The 20,320-nt window shown below is 36.6% G+C and overlaps 1 protein-coding gene across 1 annotated transcript; it reads left to right on the forward strand.

The window, feature by feature from the left end:
* Window positions 1-75: 75 nt before the first annotated feature.
* On the forward strand, window positions 76-2,177 carry LOC149682635 (uncharacterized). The gene is made up of 5 exons (XM_089834413.1): window positions 76-823; window positions 996-1,115; window positions 1,188-1,257; window positions 1,312-1,946; window positions 2,014-2,177. Exons 2-5 carry the CDS (start codon window positions 1,080-1,082, stop codon window positions 2,041-2,043), a joined length of 771 nt encoding a protein of 256 aa, XP_089690539.1. The 5' UTR covers window positions 76-823; window positions 996-1,079; the 3' UTR covers window positions 2,044-2,177.
* Window positions 2,178-20,320: the final 18,143 nt, after the last annotated feature.

The following is a 20,320-nucleotide window of genomic DNA, read 5'->3' on the forward strand; positions in this document are numbered from 1 at the left end:
AGAGTAGTCAATTCTCAAGTCGTTCTCGAACTAGCTCTCAGTAAGTCTCTAGCATTACGAAGTATAGGATGTGTAATACCATGAGTTAATAATATGTTAGCTCCCTATAAGTTGCTCAGGCTCCATAGGCGTAATGTATCCAGCGATTTCTTCTCATTTCGCCCGCGTGGGAAAAAAATCCGAATGTTGCGCTCTCTCTTGACGAAAAAAAATCCCGCTCGTTCGGCTCCTCGACCTCGAGTCGTCGGCTGCTTTTTCCCAAGGGAGTGTTTTAGTCGTGAATGTTTATGTTTTAAAAATTTAACATTAAATCATGGCGTTGTGTCAGTACTGAGACAAAAAAATGCAGGAACTCAATGCAATTTACCGATATTGATAAAGAATTCTAAAGCTAAGAGTTGTTATTGTGACTTGAAACCAGAAAATTATCCAACTGAGCTAAATCCAATACACTGATCTGTTAACTGTTTTCTTAACCGAGGCTACTGAGCGAAATATTTGGCTGCTTAAATAGCTCCGATATCAATGGCCAGCTTGCACTACACGCGCTTCCGTGGAAAAACCGGAATGAAGAGTAAATAAGATTTTCGTTCATGTGGCGGCCGCAGAGCGTCGCATATAATTGGGAAGCCGGCGGCGCGGTAGAAAACGCTGGAGTATAAAAATGAATTGCCTGAGTAACTTATAGGGAGCTAACATATTATTAACTCATGGTAATTCTTATGGAAATATCTTATAAACTTATGTTAGAATCAATAATTCAAAGTATGTATAAATATACCTCGCCATGGTTCTGTTTCAATAAAACTAGACTTGAAGCTGGGTATGAGACACGTGACCAAATATAGGGTTAAAAAATAATTTGTAGAAAAAATAACGCACGCAGATACCAAGCGGGTTGCTTTTTATCTACCTTTTATCTTTTAACCCGTTGCTAGGAAACTTGCCTGCACTCTGACCCGGTCGATTTCTTACAAAGAATTATTGTATAAAAGCCTTTTCACGCATGAAATGTTGCCAGAATCAGTACTGATTTCTTCAGAGTAATTTACTTTAAAGCTGTACTTTATACAAGAACCATGTCAGTTGAAACTCACGTCCAAATGGAAGTATCCGTGCGTATACTTAATAAACTATTTATACTTAAATTTTTATTCTCAATAAATTAAAATTATAAACTTTTGTAGTCGACCCTGTGTGCAAATGACGATGTTGGTAATTCAGGATACGAAGAAAGACATAGTCCGACGATGATTGGTAGGTAAGTGCATTCTATCTTTAACTGGGTTCTCAATTTATTGTCTCTATTAGGAGACCAATCCAGCACGCGACTTGGAAATGATGACACGTTAGTGTCAGTCGACTCTGAAACCCCTATATCCCAAGCCAAGATTCCGGAGGAAAAGAACACAAGCGATTCCTTTACTACAATTCTCCTAGATGACGAGCCAGAGGAATGTGGCAATCTTGAAAAAACACCTGATAGCACCTGCTGGTCAAACGAAACGCCTAGAACCAAAACGGCAAGTAGTTCTTCATTAACGTCCAATATTGAGGGCATGCTCGAAAATAGGAGGTTTAGAAACTCTAAGTTCAATTGTTCAACTGCAACACTGGATGTAATCATAAACACTGAAGAGAATGGAAACATAGTGGGCAATGATTCACTGGATAAGTCGCTGACCGTACTAAATAACGAAAGTGGAACGAAGAAGCAATTGGAGTCCAGTACCATGGATGTTTCACGCGTATGGCTTTACGTTGATATGGTCACTGGGGAACCCAAAGCATCTTTGCGTTTATGCCAATGCTCCAGGCTATGGACCTTCATACTACTTAGTGTAATCTTCTTGTCCATCATGTCTATCGTATCTGCTATATTGATTTCGGACATCGGCGCTAGACGACATATTGTAACGGATACAACCGACATATTTATGATTTCGGTAATTATATTTACCCCTTAAGCTCTGTATACCGAAAAACGTACTCTAATATAATTTTATTTTGCAGGAACCTGTAGTTCCAACGACTTTGATTTGACGACAACGGTTTATGATGTTAACACGCCATAAACTTAATTTTAAATTTATATTTGATTGCTGTTATTTTAAGGCAGATATTTTTAAGTTACGATTGCACTGTCATACTTCTTAGAAAAAAATAAAAAAAAATTAAAAGAAGTTTAATTTTTTTCATTTTCATAAAAACCTACGAAGTTTTCAAACGAGAGCACTAGTCTTCATAACATTTTACCTCTCAGAGTGACGTATGTCAGGGAGAGATGTATCGTACTGGGAAGAGCGAAGCAAACGTAACCCAATTTCCGAAATGGATCATATTACAGCTCCATACAAATACTGGACGTAGGTTATGATTTTGTAAATAGCGCTTTCTTCCAAGACATCGAAATCCATCATATATAGCTCAGTTTTACAAGTTTAGTTTGCCAATTAACCCTGATCTGGGGTTTCGTTAACTTTCGAAAATTCCGGTAATAGGTGTCAGACCACCGTCAGTGTCGTGCTTAGTGTGAATTTTATTATCGCGTTATTTATTTATTGCAAAACTTTGTGAAACTTTAACACGAAAACAGACTTCTATGAAGACACAGTGCTGCACATTACCTTTTAATTGGTAGTAAATTAGTCCAACTAGCCCTGCTAAAACCTTTAAATCGAAGGAAACTCAGTGCTATATTAAAGATGTATTAACAATGATGAAGGCTGTTTTGATCATGTGGAAATGAATTCAAATGAACTTCCATAAGGGTTTTAAAATTGAGCGAAAATAAATTGAGACCGCTATTTATTTTTAAATCCAAAAAATATGAAATACTTTGGCTATCACAGGCTCCGCTATCACCGAGCATTAGATAGGGGACAACTTGTTTCCAGCCACGCTCTTCTCTCTCAAACCTTCCCTTATTGGCTACCACTTTCTTTGGTTTGCTTGCCCCGCTTATTAAAAATTTCTTTCGCCCCAAAATCATTCCTCAGGTTTAGTTCACAAATTCGCCGGTTCGTTGTGCATATACCCTTTCCCCTTTTCCCTTCAATGGTGAAAGAAAATTCTGAAGCACAGCGATGTTAGGTCGTACTCATAACTTGCTGTTATAAGACCCACTTATGCTTCTACTTAATTATCAATTTTAGAGTTATGATATTCGCGGCAATCGGCATGGTTTACAAGATACATCTAGCACCCCAATGGCAGTGTTTGTCTGGCTCCCTTAAATGAAACCCTATACTCTCTCCATATCATTTATCACCTCAACTTCAATACAAAATTGTACTAGCGTTTCTTTTATCCCTTAGAATGTTTCAGGACTGAAACCGCCTCTATCTCATGAGATAGAGGGATTTTGGGGTTGCTGAAGTAAAATTCGTTCGCGCCCCCCCATTGCCTATACGAAACTTACAAACCTCCTTTATTGCATTGGATGATTTTTTCACGTGGCCCATTTAGTAATCGTCTCGACCGTATGGTGACTGCACCGCGACAGGAATTTCAAAATTTTCTCTCTTCGGATCTTAACGCTATAAGAGTTCTGACTTCACAGTAGCCTGCGGAAGATGCCCAGTTGTAACCCATATTTGTGTACTTAAGAGGCATGATAAACTTATGCTTTTAACTGACCAAAATAATTTTGGCCTCTTTGCTATCTCCATGAAGGAGGGGTTTTCATATTTTTCTCCGTGCAATTTTGTAAAGGAGGACTGCTATTTAGTATTGTAAAGAGTCAACCATAAAGGAAAGGGAGAGGCCACCAGGCTACGTAAAAACCCATGGTTAGATATTGCGTAGATAATATGGTTGATTTATGAGAAAATGAAGGTAAATTTCAACAAGCTGGTCCAGCAACCAGGACATTTTTGCACACCCAATCAATTTATAGGACATTGGTCCATTGAGGCAGTGACCCCTATAAGTGTCTCAAAGTTATCTTATTTCCGTCCCTGCTTAAAATAAAACCGACGAAATAAATCACAGCTAGAAAAGGTTGAATTGGGGCGGAAATAAGTCAAATACTTTGAGCCTCCTGGAAATTCGTGAGAGCGGAAATAAGCGGAACACTTGAAATGTATCCAGGGACACTATTCTCTAAAAATTTCAATGATTAAATACCCAAATCCAAATGTAAACATTAGGGTTGGTTCCATAAGGAGAGAGAGCTTAAAACCTTATTCTCTAACCCAAATCCAAATCGACATTTGAATCTCCCGCCAAACATTTCACCATCTCAAATTATTCTCTTATTTCTTTAACCCAAATCGACATTTGAATCTCCCGCGAAACACTTACCCAAATGTACGTCACTTCTTCTTTCATTGCATAATTTTATTTCAGCATAAATTACACTAAGGCAGTAAATTAATTACCTACGATAAATTAATTTATTACTTTAAAATTAGAATTTTATTCATTATAAAACTAAGCTTTTCCTGAAGGTTTTGAACCGTTTAATTGAAATTATTTAAACTATTAGTGATGATCAATTGGCCAATATCGTAAATTAACCGATGTCAATACCAATTTATTTAAAATCAATGAAACGAAAATATCAATATCAAACAATTATCCATTGGAAAAGATATCAAGCTATTCTTTAATTTAAATTTCTCAGGTTAAGTTTCAAAAGAAGATGAATTTTATTATTTTCTGACAGCAAAATTGGCACCTTCTTTGCATAATTCCCGAAGTTTTTCTATTCCAAAATAGAAATGTTAACGTTTTGTGATATTAAAGGAGAAATATAAATATAATTTTCGTTTCTTTTGAACTAGTTTCTATAAAGGAACTTTAAACAAATGGCCATTTGTATGAGTACACTTACCGATAATGGATTTTACTAATCTAGACAATTACTACGTCTTTTAATTAATATTTTATAAATACTACCTGAATATTTTTTTAAATATGAAAGATTATACAGTGTGGAAGAGATCAGAGCAACACCTACCTTTGTGGAAAACCCCCAAAACCTCTGACGAACTACTTCACTGCAGTACATTTTCGAGCTCGTATACAGGGTGTGACATGTGTCATTGTATGCAAATGAGAACGTGCAACAAGTATCATAGTGAATATCGTTTAATGATACGCACTTTGAAACGTTAAAGACCTACGATTAAGCTTAGGAACTAAGGCATCACACTACAAATTAAAGGGCTGTTTGGTAAACCCATCAGCCTAAATGTTCGATGTGCCTACCGTCGTGGTGTAGGCACTCTTCAAGACGATTGTCCATGCCTTGTATTACGTTTTCTAGCATTTGAGGAGTGATTCGTTCAATTGCGCTTCGAATTCTGGCCTTCAAGTCGTCTACATTTAAAGGTTCTGTTGCAAACGCCTTCCCCTTAACATATCCCCATAATTTTTATAATTCATTTTTTTTTTATTTTTTAAAAATAAGTTCAGCTAGCTAATTGGACCAAGTCATCTTGCGACTTATTGCCACTTATCTAACGCCTTTATAATGTTAGGTGGTGGCTAGCCCCTATGCCACAGCTAACCGACAGCGCCCTATACTAACTATTACCGTTAACCTCTGCAAGTTTTGATAAGAAGAAATCAAGTGGGGTTAGGTCAGGGGATCTTGCTGGCCACGGAATTGGTCCACCTCTACCGATCCAACGGTTCGGAAAGTGCTCAGTTAGCCATTGGCGAACATTGACCGCCCAATGTCGTGGCGCACCATCCTGCTGGAACCACAGGTCCCGCATCACTGCTAATGGTAATGCGTCTATCGCACTTTACTCGTGGCTTTGGCCTACTTAGATAAGGAATCCATACGAGGTACGAAGGTCAGAAAAATCCGCGGCACTGAGAATTCGGCACATTATACAATCAAACGTACGCGTCGTTACTAGCAGCTTAGTTCGTATAAACGTTGTAAGTCCTGTGTCGTAGATGAATGGCAGCCTACTCCAACCGAGAAAAATTGGACATGACGTTTATATTGGGTGAATGTCGCGGTAACGTTCAACAAGCGGCATTTCTTTATGCCGAACGCTTCCCACACCGACGAAGGCCGGTTCGAAGAACCTTCACGAACATTAGAGACAACCTACGAGATTTCGGGAGTTTCGTCGTGCAAGACCGTCAACGTAGAAGAGACCGTATAATTGGTAATCATGATAGGGAAGTCGACATTCTAGCACGTTTTGAAGCCAATCCTCATACTAGTAGTAGAACGGTCGGAGAAGAGGTTGGTCTAAGCCATTCAACTGTTTTTGCCATTTTACATCGGCATCACTACCGGCCCTATCATATCCACCTCCATCAAGCCTTAACGGACGATGACTACCTAAGACGTCAAGACTTCTGTCTTACCATGCGCGAGCTAATTGAAGCCGATCCATTGTTCTTAAGAAAGGTTCTTTTTTCTGATGAGGCGACATTTCACAGGGATGGTACGGTAAACCGACATAACTTACATTACTGGACCCAACGAAATCCATACTGGTTACATTACCATCAAATTCAATGGAAGATAAATGTTTCGTGTGGCATTCTGGGGAACAGAATCATCGGACCTTTCTTCTTCGAAGACAACATTACTGGTGACAGGTATTTGCACTTCCTGCGCCACGAGTTTAGTGATGCGATAGACGCATTACCATTAGCAGTGATGCGGGACCTGTGGTTCCAGCAGGATGGTGCGCCAATGGCACTTTCCAAACCGTTGGATCGGTAGAGGTGGGCCAATTCCGTGGCCAGCAAGATCCCCTGACCTAGCCCCACTTGATTTCTTCTTATGGGGATATGATAAGGGGAAGGCGTTTGCAACAGGACCTTTAAATGTAGACGACTTGAAGGCCAGAATTCGAAGCGCAATTGAACGAATCACTCCTCAAATGCTAGAAAACGTAATACAAGGCATGGACAATCGTCTTGAAGAGTGCCTACACCACGACGGTAGGCACATCGAACATTTAGGCTGATGGTTTACCAAACAGCCCTTTAATTTGTAGTGTGATGCCTTAGTTCCTAAGCTTAATCGTAGGTCTTTAACGTTTCAAAGTGCGTATCATTAAACGATATTCACTATGATACTTGTTGCACGTTCTCATTTGCATACAATGACACATGTCACACCCTGTATACGAGCTCGAAAATGTACTGCAGTGAAGTAGTCCGTCAGGGGTTTTGGGGGTTTTCCACAAAGGTAGGTGTTGCTCTGATCTCTTCCACACTGTATTTTTATTTTAGATTAATGAGTTAAAAAAATTGGTATCCGTGTTTCAGTTAAGCTTTGATATTGACATCGGTTAATTTACGATATCGGCTAACGATCCTAGTCTGTTTATAACATTAAATCGGAACTTCACTTGACGTAATCTTCTAAGGAGCTATGACTATAATTTTGTTTAATTATAAGATTTTTAGCGTAATGTTTAAGCAATACGTTTAATCTTGAAAAGGGAGTGAAAGTACTAAAATAATTTTTTTATAAAACTAATTAACTATGAACATTTTTTACCATTTTTGGATATAATCGATTGTAACACACTTGTCATTAAATTTTCAGGGCTTATACTTAGCTTGAAAAATTGATATTTAAATCTAAGTAGGAGATTCAGTTAAGATTTGATATTCGGCTCTAAACTAAGCCTTAATAACAATGTTTAGTAAATAAATCATTATTAATGATTTATTTACTAAAGTTACATTAATCACAACGTTTAGAGCCCGGCATTATCTATCCATTATCCAAGTTATTTTATCTTCATCCATACTCGAAAATTATCCATATAACTCACATGCTAAATCGTATTATAATCCACAACTTTGTTTATAAATAATCGGTTATCCACCAATTTGTCGATAATGGATAGATAATGCCGAGCTCTAAACATTAATCACAATGTTTAGTAAATAATACAATTAATCGCAGTGTCTACAAAAATTATACTTAGCTTGAAAAATTGATATTTAAATCTAAGTAGGAAATTCAGTTAAGATTTGATAATTTTCGTTTTATTTGAACTAGTTTCTATATAGGAACTTAACTCAATTGGCCATTTGTATACACTTACCGACAATTGATTTCACTAATCGGGCCAATTACTGCGTCTTTTAATTAATATTTCATAAATACTACCTGAATAATTTCAGTTAAGCAAAGGCTTATAGCATTGCCCTCGTCCCGCGTACATAATATAAGACTCCCGGTCTACCGTATCTGGCGTGTTTAGACCAGAGATCTCTCCTTCGTTTATTCTCAGTATCATCTTAAGCTAAAAATACGAGGTTCCCTACGTACATAATTTACGATACCCCTGATAACGCGCGCGGTCTCTAGAGCCGCGCCAATACGAGGTTACAAACCCGCACCCCGCGAGAGCGCTCGGCATTCGAGGGATCAGGCAACTAGCGTAATACGCTTTCCATCGTACACGCTCAGATAGACTTTATTACGGAGCGGCTTTCCCCTCGACAACTAGAAACGCACGACGCTATTCGAGGGATCAGGCACTGGCGTATTCCCCCGGTATTACCTTTTTGGTGGTTTTATTGCCGTAAATTCGGGAGATATGCCTTTAATCCGTTCTAATATTGAAATAAAACTATAAAAAGTAATCCCGAGTGTATTTCCGCGTTAAACGGCGTAATACGCTTCCCATCTTACACCCTCAGAAAGACTTTATTACAGAGTGGCTTCTCCCTCGTCAATTGTCCCGTATAGAGACTAACATTTTTGCTCCGCCACTAGATGGCGTGTGCAAAAATAAAAATGCCTTAAAAGTTATATTTCGTATCAAAAATATTTAAAGATATATTTAAGATATCAAAGTGTTACTTGAACGTTAGAAAAGTTAGAAAATTTACGTTTTTAGAGTAAAAAAAAATATATATAAAATTTTAACAAAACCCAATTGAAATTTCAACAATAAATGCATATCCTAGAATAATGGCTAATTTTCAAATGATTTTAAGTTTAACGTTTCTTAAAACGATTTATTTTTAAAATAATATCAATTGTGTCGTGAATTTATTCACAAACATGAATACCGAACATATTGCTCCATAGTGGTAGATTGTTAGCAGACAATGGAAAACAGAATAACTTCAATCGTTTGTGTGTGAATGTAAAACATTTACTCTTTGTTTAAACAACCACAACTTTTACATAAATTTTGGTTCTAAGATTGCTTTAGGAAACTGTGCATACTGTTAGCCAGCTAGCTTTAGTACCAAAATGAACGTTTGGATCGACAGCACCATGTACTACTTTCTATAAATCTATGACACCAAGAAGCTCTTCCCCAATTGGTTAATTTGTGCAGGGAGTTGATTGGAGGATAATTTGCTTCTCAGTTTACATGTCGTCTACAAGTAAAGGCAGGGAATTGCTAATGAAGTGTACTTTTTGTTTTAATTACACACTTTTAGTGTTATTGAAGCTTATTCATTTAGAATTAAAAATACAGCAAAGAGGCTAGGTTGATATGTGCAGAAGCAATGATGAGACTAGAAGTACTGAGCTAACCAAATTCTTCACTTGGCGAAAGTGAATATTCTTGATAACACACCAACGGTTGGCCCTCTGGAAGCGGTTTCTGAATTTTCCCTCCAAACGTGAGACGCTCGTGGTGGTAGACGGCCGAACTAGATTCAAACACCCGCCTCCGTGTTCCGCGGCTTTAGGTTGAGGGGAAGGGGGTAGGAAATGTTTTGGAACTCGACCACTTTTTGCTCTCTAGTGTAGGCGCGATGGAAGCGGCATAAAAACCTCAAATTTGTTCACTAGTGCCAGGATCTACTACCAATGAGAGCTCTTTACTCCTAGTCTCACCTTACTTCTGATATGTGTTATAGACGGAAGACTATGCTATAATTACTGGATGGAAGAATTGACGCTTGGGTAGCCGATGAAGAATTATTGGCTTATTAATGGTTTACGCTTAACTGAGATAAAAAACTGTAATGATATACAATTTGCCGAACTTCTGTGAACTACGAACGCGGCCCGGAAATTGCTAACACGTTTGCTCCGGTTTGATGAATGCAAACGCGGTGACAGACACGCATACAGACAAATACGTCAAGTGTAAAATCTCTCCATGACGTCATTGACACTCGGAAAGGTAACAAGGGGGTTTTCCATTATAAAAGTAACGAAACCCCACTCACAGATGACGCCGATAAACCGTGCAAATTTAAATTCTTGCTGAACTTAATGCCTAACGTAAAGTTTAAAAAATAATATTCAAATGTATCATCCTTACGATGACAGAAGCACTTATTTTAAAATTGAAAATTATTAATTCTTTATATTATGGTCTTAATTTATCAGCCTACACAAAAGTGAGTAGACACTCTGTGCTATATCACACTAGGGATAGATGTAATTTTAGAAGCAGGAATGGAGATCAGAGTAGTCTGAGCGCGCGTCAAAGTCCCGGACCCCCTTCCCCGGGACGGTGTTATGAAAGAAGAGGCGGGTCATAGCGGCAGAGGTAAAAAGTAGGGGTGTGCGAATACCACTTTTTGGGTATCGAACCAGTTACGGAATACCAGAAAAAATTCCCTTATCAAATACAGAATCGAATAGTTTATTCCAAATTGAATACCGAAAAGTTAGGCTTTGCCTTTTCCTGCTTGCAAAATTACAGCTATCCCTGATCACACCAACATTTGTTTAATTATTGATGGTTATCAAAGAGGCTTGGGCTACCTTAATCTGGTCTCTGATGGAGAAAGCTCTGCTTTAGTGTAAACAATAGTTTTAACCTCTCCGTGTGACGTAGTCCAGGAGAGGTTCTGTAACGACCGTGTCTGTCTGTGTGTGTGTCTGTCTGTCTGTCCGTTGTTACACCCACGTGACCGCGTTCGAAGTTTGCGTATCGGAGCAAACGTGTTCGCCAATTCCGAACTGCTTTCACAGTCACGGAAATGGCTCCTCTACTTGAGTTCTCACACCACCATCTTCTGGTCTTCGTCCATTCGACTTGGACACCAGTCTGTACATACTGGCTTCCAATCACCACCATCTTCTGTTCTTTGTCAATCCCACATTGACACCAGTCTGCACTTACACTGGCTTCTAACACCACCATCCACTGGTCTTCCGTCTATTCCACATAGACACCAATCTGTATCATTGGCTTCTACTCCATTATCATTGTTTGGTTTTAGGATATATACGCGGCGATCAGCTAGGGTTACGAGAAACGCCTAGCCTCCCTAAGGTGGGATCGCCACCAAAGGTTTTCGCAATTGCGCTTTTTCCTTACTATTATAATGGAAACGAATCGTATATATACCCCAAAATTTGAAGAAAGCGGGCAAGAGGGGTACCCTTCACTTTAAACGTCAATATTAGCAAAGTTTGAGATGATAATAGGTATAACTTTATTTTAAACGATTTAACTATTATTAATGTTAATTATTGAAGATTAAAATAATTAAAAATAATTATATTTATTTAAATATTAAAGATAAACCTCTCGTGCAAAGAGAGAGATTATCATTGCCTCCTATATCTACCAAGGCCCGTGCATGCGATATATTTCCTACATTGCCTCCTATATCTATCAAGGCAGGTGCATTGTGATATATTTTTCAAAACAACAACAAAAATGGGAAGCTCCTCTCAGAAACATAATAATTTCTTTTCTCTGTATATGAAATGAAAATATGGATAATATTGAGCTCCTTCTTTAATGGTATGAATCCTTGCCTATCTATTAATATTTTACGTAGGAGTAATACGTTTTTAGCGAAGTCTAGAGAGGATAAACATAAGCGAGATTGTTTCGGAAAAAAATACTGCTTCGACTAATGGGTTTATACTTCTTGTTAGTGTTGTATAGAGTAATCATGATATAAGCTTAAACAATTACGAGAGGACAGACCTTTTTATCCTCTTGTTTTATTCTTAATAAGAATATAAAACATTTATTTTGTATCAAAAAATATTTTTTGGTGCTAAGATTGCTTTAAAAAAATCCAAACGGCTAGGCATTGGTAAAAAAGACAAATGATATTTTTCAAATCTAATGAGATAACGCCCACCTAGTTGAAAATTGCCCTTTTTTATCCGCGGGAGCCATTCTTAATGAGAATTTCGATGCTAGTAGATTGTCAATTAAACTACCGGTATATTATTGTTGTTAGAAATTGGATATTAAGTCAAATTAAGTGGTTGTAAAGAGCCTGCAGTTTTTTGCCGCTTCTTTTTGTGAGTATTTGATTTTTGTATGTAAAATGGAGGAAGATATTGTTGAGAGTAAGGATGAAATGCGGAAGCGCAAAGCGCGGGAAAGGATGAGGGCAAAAAGGTCGACGTTTTCATTGGATACTTAAGTTTATATAATCTTCTCGACACGGAGAGGTAATATTTTGGTTTTCCCAACTTGTTTAAACTTTGAATCATGGGATGGTTTAGTTATTATTTAGTGACAATTATTAGGTAACAGTTAAATTAGAAATTTTTTGCTGTCCATAACTCCGTTTAAAAAATTAAAATTCTTAATTTTGTAAAATAATTATCTCTTTACCAGAAATACAGTTTATTTCAACTTAGGCCCTTGACTATGGCAGCATCTAGTTGTGATACCCCCAGATATTTTCTCATCACTCTAAGAAAAATTAATTATGTTAGGAACGAAATGATTAACGCAAGTTGATAAAGAAATTCATTATTGTTTAATAGATATTTTTCATAACAGTAATTAAAATTCAGAGCTGTGCTAATTAGCTGACTACTAATTGAATTAGAATTAGCAATTAGGTAAATTTTTATGAAGTAATTAATTAGCCAATTAGCAATTAGACATAGAAACTAATTAAATTTAATTAGAAATTAGCCATTTATTTATCAAACTAATTAATTAGAATTACTAATTTCTAATTAATTACTTGTCTAATTAAGGAAAAAAAAAGAAACAATAATCAAACATAAAAGTTTAAAAGTTTCCATGGATTTAGTACTTTGGTAAAGCAAAATTTAATGTTTTAATGCCATTGAAAAACGGGTACGGAAGCCGTGAATTATTCACGAAAAATGAGACAAGCCTCGAGCCTTCCGTCATGTTAAAATTTGTCTCATTTCTTCATTTTCTTGCCACAGTTCCTATAATGGACCATGAGTAGTAAATCCATGGGCACTGCTATAAATTCGAGTAGGAAAAAAAGTCGAAATTTCGAAATGGGACAGTTACGATTTACGAAATTTTCTACTAGTACTATTATTCTCTCACGTTTAGAGTAGCACTAACGTTTCCTCGTCGATATAATAAGGCCGTTTTCATATTCAAATAGATTAATCAAGAGTTAATTCCTCGATTTTTAGTTTTTACTAAATTAAAAGATTAATTGGAAATCCAATTGGCTAATTAGTTAATCCTAAATCTAATTAAATTTTAATTAGATAATTACCTTTCCTATTCATACTAATTAATTAGAATTACTTCTCAATTAGCACTAAGGTAATTAAAATTCAATTACCATTTTCAATTAGTAAATGTTGCTAATTAATTAGAAATTCAATTAGCTAACTAATTAATTAGCACAGCTCTGAATTAAATTAGTCACCCATTTATATTAAAGTACATGATTTGTGTTAATATACAACATGTTATTTAGTGGAATAGTTATAAAAATTGATGAAGCCAGAGCTAAGGAATTAAAATTGAATAGACATAGGACAGCGATTAGAGCTCGACTTTATCTCGCCATTGTGAACGTCATTTTATCTTAATCCATACTCAAAAATTATCCACAGATCTTGCGTGTTAAATCGTATTATATCCACAACTTTATTTATAAATCATTGGTTACCCACTAATTTGTGGATAATGGATAGAAAATGCCTAGCTCTAATTGCGATATAGCTAAAATCAATCTCACTGGCTATTTATAATACAATGTAACCTTTGCCCTATGTTTACTGTTTTGAAAAAGTACTGATATGATTTGTTGTGTTAAAAAATATACAAGATTTGTAACAAGAGGATTGTTTTGCTCCACAGCTTTGTAAATCATTAAAAACACGTTTTATTTTGGAAGTAATTTTATTTGTGAAATTTAAAACATAAAATAGTAATACAATTTTTTTAATTAAATAATTATTAATAAATTTCAATAACTGTTGATAATTTAAAATAATTATTATTTTGTAAATTAAAAATAATTTTTAATTAGTGAATTTACGTGAAGAAATGTTAGTGAAATAATTATGTTGAAAATTTTTGAATGATTAATGGTTTATATTTTTAATGAATGATGAGTGATTGTAATAATAAATTTTAATTTTTGATGTTAAAGGATGATGCTACCTAAAAAACATAGGATTCTATTATAAGTTGGAACACAAGAAAGCAGCTGACCTGTATAATATCAAAAGTTCATAGGAAAACAAAAAGTATCATTCACTGAATCTTGATAGCATCGTGTAATATGAGAAAACCGCCAAAACGCTTACAAAACTGTTTGTTTTTGATTCCCTTACAACCGTAGCAAGTGACATAAGTTAACAACGTCAATAAAGTGGACGATGTTATAGTTTGGATTGCTAACATTGAGTACTTATAGCTTACATATATTATAAATCTTTCACCTCAAAAAATTTATTTATTGGTTGAGGTGGGTCGTTTGCTTCTCATTTCACATGGTGCTATAGACAAGGGTTGAGAACTATGACAAAAGTATACTTTTGGTTTTCAACTATAAGCCTTTGATAATACCATAAGTTAATAAGATATGCTCCATAAGTATGAGATTCTTCGTAATGCTAAAGACAGCTCGAGCTACTTCGAGAACGTCAAACGAGAACTAAGTACACTCGGTCAATTTTGCAGCACTTTCATCTTCCTATTTATTAGTCTGCATTTTAAAACCTTTGAAAGCGCCTCACCAGGACTCGGATCTAGAATCTATGACCTAGGTCACTTAATGACAAACTTTCAGTAACCAGTGACAAACTTATGGAACATACTTTATGAGCTTGGGGTAATACCAATAGAAAGCCCTTCATGGTTAAATCAAAATATTCCTTGAGTCTTACCTTAAATTTTGAAATTTCACTGGTTCAGAATAGGTAATTTTACTTTTGCGGTGTCCCAAATCAATACAGGTTCTTTTTACCTCTCCGAGTGACGTATGTCACGGAGAGGTTCTGTAACGATCGTGTGTGTGTGTGTCTGTTGTTACACGTACGTGACCGCGTTCGCAGTTTCCAAATCGGAGCAAACGTGTTCGCCATTTCCGAACTGCTTTCACAGTCGCGGAAATAGCTCCTCTACTTGAGTTATCACACCACCATCTTCTGGTCTTTGTCCATTCCACACGGACACCAGTCTGTACTTACTGGCTTCTAATCACCACCATCTTTTGGTATTCGTCGATCCCACATGGACACCAGTCTGTTCATACTGACTTCTAACCACCATCATCTTCTGGTCTTTGTTCATCCCACTTGGACACCAGTCTGTACATACTGGCTTCTAAACACCACCATCTACTGGTCTTCCGTCTATTCCACATAGACACCAATCTGTCTCATTGGCTTCTAACTGCATCGTCATCGTTGGGTTTAAGACATTCGCGGCGATCGGCTAGGGTTACGAGAAACGTCTAGCCACCCTAGGGTGGGTTGTCCACCAAAGGTTTTCGCAATTGCGGTTGTTCGTGCTTTTACCTGTAGTTCGACACCCTTATATACTACGGTACCTCAGAAGGCGAAGCAACCGGCGTATGCTTCATTTCAAACGCCAATATTAGTCAAGTCTCTCAAGTCTCTCAAGAATGTTTAATTGTTCTTTATTAAAACGATGTAACGCTCAATAAGGCGAACAACTAACGAAGAAAATATTTAATATTAATTATATTTATTTTAATATTTAAGATAATCTTGTTTCTCAACTCAAAATTAATACGGAAAGAGTCTGTGTGTGTCCGTCCATTGTTACACTAGTGCGTCGCGTTAGCAGTTAGCCTTGTGTTGATGTGTTAAGAAATCATACAGAACCTTAATATTCGCTTTTTCCATAATATAAAGTGAATATGTGGAAGTATTTTTCGTAATTACGATGCCTTTAGTAGTTTCATAATTACGATGCCTTTAGTAGTTTTGTAACTTGAAAGCTCTTTTCATTTTGATATTCCTAGGACCTTTTTTAATATTATTATTTGAAATGGCTGTTTATATATTACTTAAGCTATACTACATCAGTATATAGAATAATCTTTGCTGTAGTTACATCAAGAAGTAGTGAACTAGGGAGTAAATAATTGAGCCACAACTCAGCTTTGGTGTAATTTAACCACAACACGCATGTTGGCAAACTAAGAACATTGTTGAGGTGAGACAAGACGATAGTATCTACACTGCAAACCAGTTGTGAATATAGCTATGAGTATATCGGGTAAACAGCTGAAGCGTAGACAATTGGGGCTTTACAAACACATAAAGATTATATCTCTCCAAAATTTATACACTTCATTTCCTGTTCTTTTTTCCATTGACTGATTTCCATGTGTCCAAGATTTTTCCTTATTGGATGTAAAAGGTCGTCTGCTTTACTGTATATTCGCAATGCTTGGAATACTGCTTCAATAATTCGTAAATCTGGGAGCACGGCAGTGCTCCCAGCCAAGTCGAGCCCTGGCACCCTTTTCTCGAAGCAACTCACGACACTTTTAAGCCCACTGCAACTTCGTGATGGGTATAGGTAAAAGTCTGAAATTTTGTTTGCCGCGAGGACTGTCAATCCTAGCTATAGTTTCCAAATTTCAAGTTCCTACCCTATATACTTTTCGAAATATCGAAGGTGAAATTTACCTTACTTTGTCACTCACTCACTCACCGATCATCAAAATTCTAAGGTACTTCTAGGGTAGATAGAAACTTTAAATTCAGGATTTAGTTTTCATTTATTTTATAAAGCACAGAAAAATTAAAACATCCCGAAATTTTTATAAAATTGTTCTTTAGTTCTTTATTTTAAAACTAGATGGCGCTGCCGTCTTTTCAACAGAAATAGTGTGTGTTCTTCATGAAAGGACGTAATGGTCCAAAGTTAACCGAAAGTTAAATATATATTAAAGCTAATAAGAGTAGTAGTTTGAAAGAAATGTGTCGTAACTGATGCTACATTCTTATATTAGGATATCGCGTACAATCTTTATTACATATTCTCTGCGGGTCGAAAGGGGTAATTCAGCGTAAATAAGGACATATGTTAGCGATTATATTGGCAAACGAAGTACCACGAGAGGGTCTTGTTTTAATATAACTACCGAAGTATAACGAGAGGGTCTACAAAAAGAAGTGAGATCCTATGAAAAACATTAACATGTACAAAAATGGGCCAAGCCTCGCCTCGTGCCCTTTCCGCCGTAAAACGTTCTGAGATCCCATGTAGAGCCAAGTCTGCCTTTTGTTCTCATTCAATCGCCAATTGAACAATTATGTTATAAATTAAGTCCTTTTCCTAATTAATAACCAATATTCTTTGACTCTATCATAATTATACATCTTTGTTCGTATCAAAAATATCGAGACTTGGCAAGCGCAGGTCATTCCCTTCGATTATTTTAAAATCGGCAACGATTTAGTGAATATTCCGTTCGATTATTTTAAAATCAGCAACGATTTACTGAATATCCCCTCGACTTCCTTTTAATATTACTTACCACGCCCTTTTTCACACAATTTAAGTAAGAAGGATCAATATTATTAATTTCCTCTAATGAATTTAGCTGCCATATCAGCCTGTAAGTTGGCTATAGCGATTCAAGTTCATCTAATTTGTTATTCAAACATTATTCAGATATCCTAATTTATAGCATAGCGCGGCTTCAGTGGATCCCCTACGAAGTGACTCCCTCCTAAACTGCGAGTATAGCTTAACGAAGGGTAGTATGTGAGATTTATAAGTGCACTGAGAAATCCCTCCCACAAATCCCTCCTGCTTTTGTCAAATCAAAACTGGAGTTGGTAAGGAAAATCACCTTGTAGGGATCCACTGGAGCTGCACTCTGCTTTAAGAAAGTGAAATCTGGTGAAATTTACGATTTTTTAGTCTTGAAAAGAGCACCAGAATGGAGATTAGAAATTTTAATGGCAAAATTGTAAATATGACAGTAAAAGCATGGACAAAAAAGGGCGTGAGTAAATTTGTTTTCACGCTATAGGATAGGCAACTCTCTATCTCGGACGACAGCTTATTCTGTATAAACTCTGTTACAACATCGGTTGACAGCACGCGCAAACCTAGGTCTATCTCCTGCACGTACAAAGCTACGTTGCATAGAGACCTAGGTTTGCGCGTGCTGACAACCGATGTTGTATACAGAGTATATGCAGAATAAGCTGTCGTTCGAGAAAGAGAGTTGCCTATCCTATAGCGTCAAAACAAATTTCCTCACGCGCATTCTTTATCCATGGTAAAAGATTGAATATAAGATTTTTTAGGGATCCTTTTCAGTATAAATTAAAAGTGACATCAAAACACAAGTCAAGTGGTTCCCCTATTAAATTAAAAGTGACATCAAAACACAAGTCAAGTGGTTCCCCTATAAGTTGACTTTCCTTTCGAACACCGGATTTTCACTGTATGTGAAAAGACAATAAATATTCATTCATTCATTCATTCATTGCTTGGCGGTATTTATAACAGCATAATTCCCGCTTGCAAATGTCTCTGCTTTCGCCAGAAGCGGATTCCGCTTCTGCTTTCGCCAAACCAAAACTGGAGTTCATAAGGAAAGTCAACTTGTAGGGGAATAACGTGACTTGTGCGTTGCTTTAATCACTGTTCCAAATCGGGTGGTAGGGACGAAGTATAGCAAATTCTAAGGGCGGTTTTGATTCTAAAATCTTCTAGGATGTTTTTCCAAGGGCCACCCTAAACAAGTTTTATAACTGGAGTGTTTTAGTAATAACCACTAAATTATACTTCTCCCCATTATCAGAAGCGGATTACATAGGAAGTGATTTACTAGGCCCTACGCCTAGCCCGTCTGAAGTGGAAAGATCTCTAAGCATACGAATCGCTAGCCGCCTATAGAGAGAATCTCTCTACGGTTTTAGGGTTGCCGCCTGGCGAGAAAGTTCAGAAATACTTTTTACGTCATAATTCTTATAGCCAATTTTTACCTAATAAATGCATCTGCACTTACTCTACTTACTAGACGAGGCCTCGGCCCTTCTGGTTGTTTGAATTTATTATAAGCTCTGCACAATGGATTTAAAAAAAATTCTAGAGCACATTGCGCAGGAAGTGCTGAATGAACTACACGTTGTTTCCTGTGAAAATAGAATGATCTGCCACAAACGTTTTATTAATTCCGAAAGGATGCATTTTTTTATTGAAAAGCTGTTTGCCATAGCCAACAATGTAAATGGCGTGTTTGATTTCTTAAGTACGGCTAAAAACTTAAGAAATGAGTTTAATTTTGAGTTTGATGACATGGAGGGAACCCATTTGCAAGAGCTATTCTATTCAATTTTTACATGTGCAGTGTATACAGGTATTTGAAATTATTGTAAATATAGTATTAATATATTAAACACAGGTTTTTGTTGAAAGGTTTTCCCAACGTGATAAAATTAGTTCAGATGACCAAAATGTTGGTCTTGATGATCTGCCCTATGACGAAGAGGATGAAACAAGAAGTGATGTGACTGAAAAGGAAAGAAAAGTAGACGTCAGGCCATCTAACTTCCAAGAAGACAGTTTGAGCGGTATCCTCAGACTTGGTGGTGGAACGCTCCCGTCCCATTAGACCGAATCCCGTTGGATCGAAAGTCCCATTAGACCGAATCCCATTAGATCGAATGTCCCATTGAACCGAATCCCATTGGACCGAAAACGCCAAATGTGCGGGTTAATTTTCATACTTTGGCGGGTTCTTTTTCTTAAGATTGGCATTTCAATGTCTTAAATATATTTTTTAAGCTGGTTATATTCTGAAATAAAAATCGTGGTTTTTTTTTGAACAACCACACAAAAATGTTTATGGTTATGTCTAAAATTGAATTTTTGTACGCTATATAAGGAGATGATTTTCAATGCTCAATTTTAAATCTATGTGAAACATGGAGCGGATTGCTAACAAGAGAGGCTTCTTGTATATTCATAAAGGATATTTATTTAAGCTTAATAAACAAAAAGATAAGTCATGTTACTACTCCTGTAGAAATAAAGCCTGCCATGTGAGGATTACTACTTTGGATGGAATTATTCAAAACGAGGTACCTGAGCACGAAAAACACGATCCCGACAACCAATTCTTTAACCTAACCAAACCTAACCTTACCTAACCTAACCAAACCTAACCTTACCTAACCTAACCTTACCTAACC

The sequence above is a fragment of the Phalangium opilio genome, unplaced genomic scaffold, assembly GCF_054372755.1.
Source record: "Phalangium opilio isolate 3A_F unplaced genomic scaffold, DU_Popi_V2 ptg000038l_1, whole genome shotgun sequence".
Taxonomy (NCBI): Eukaryota; Metazoa; Arthropoda; class Arachnida; order Opiliones; family Phalangiidae; genus Phalangium; species Phalangium opilio.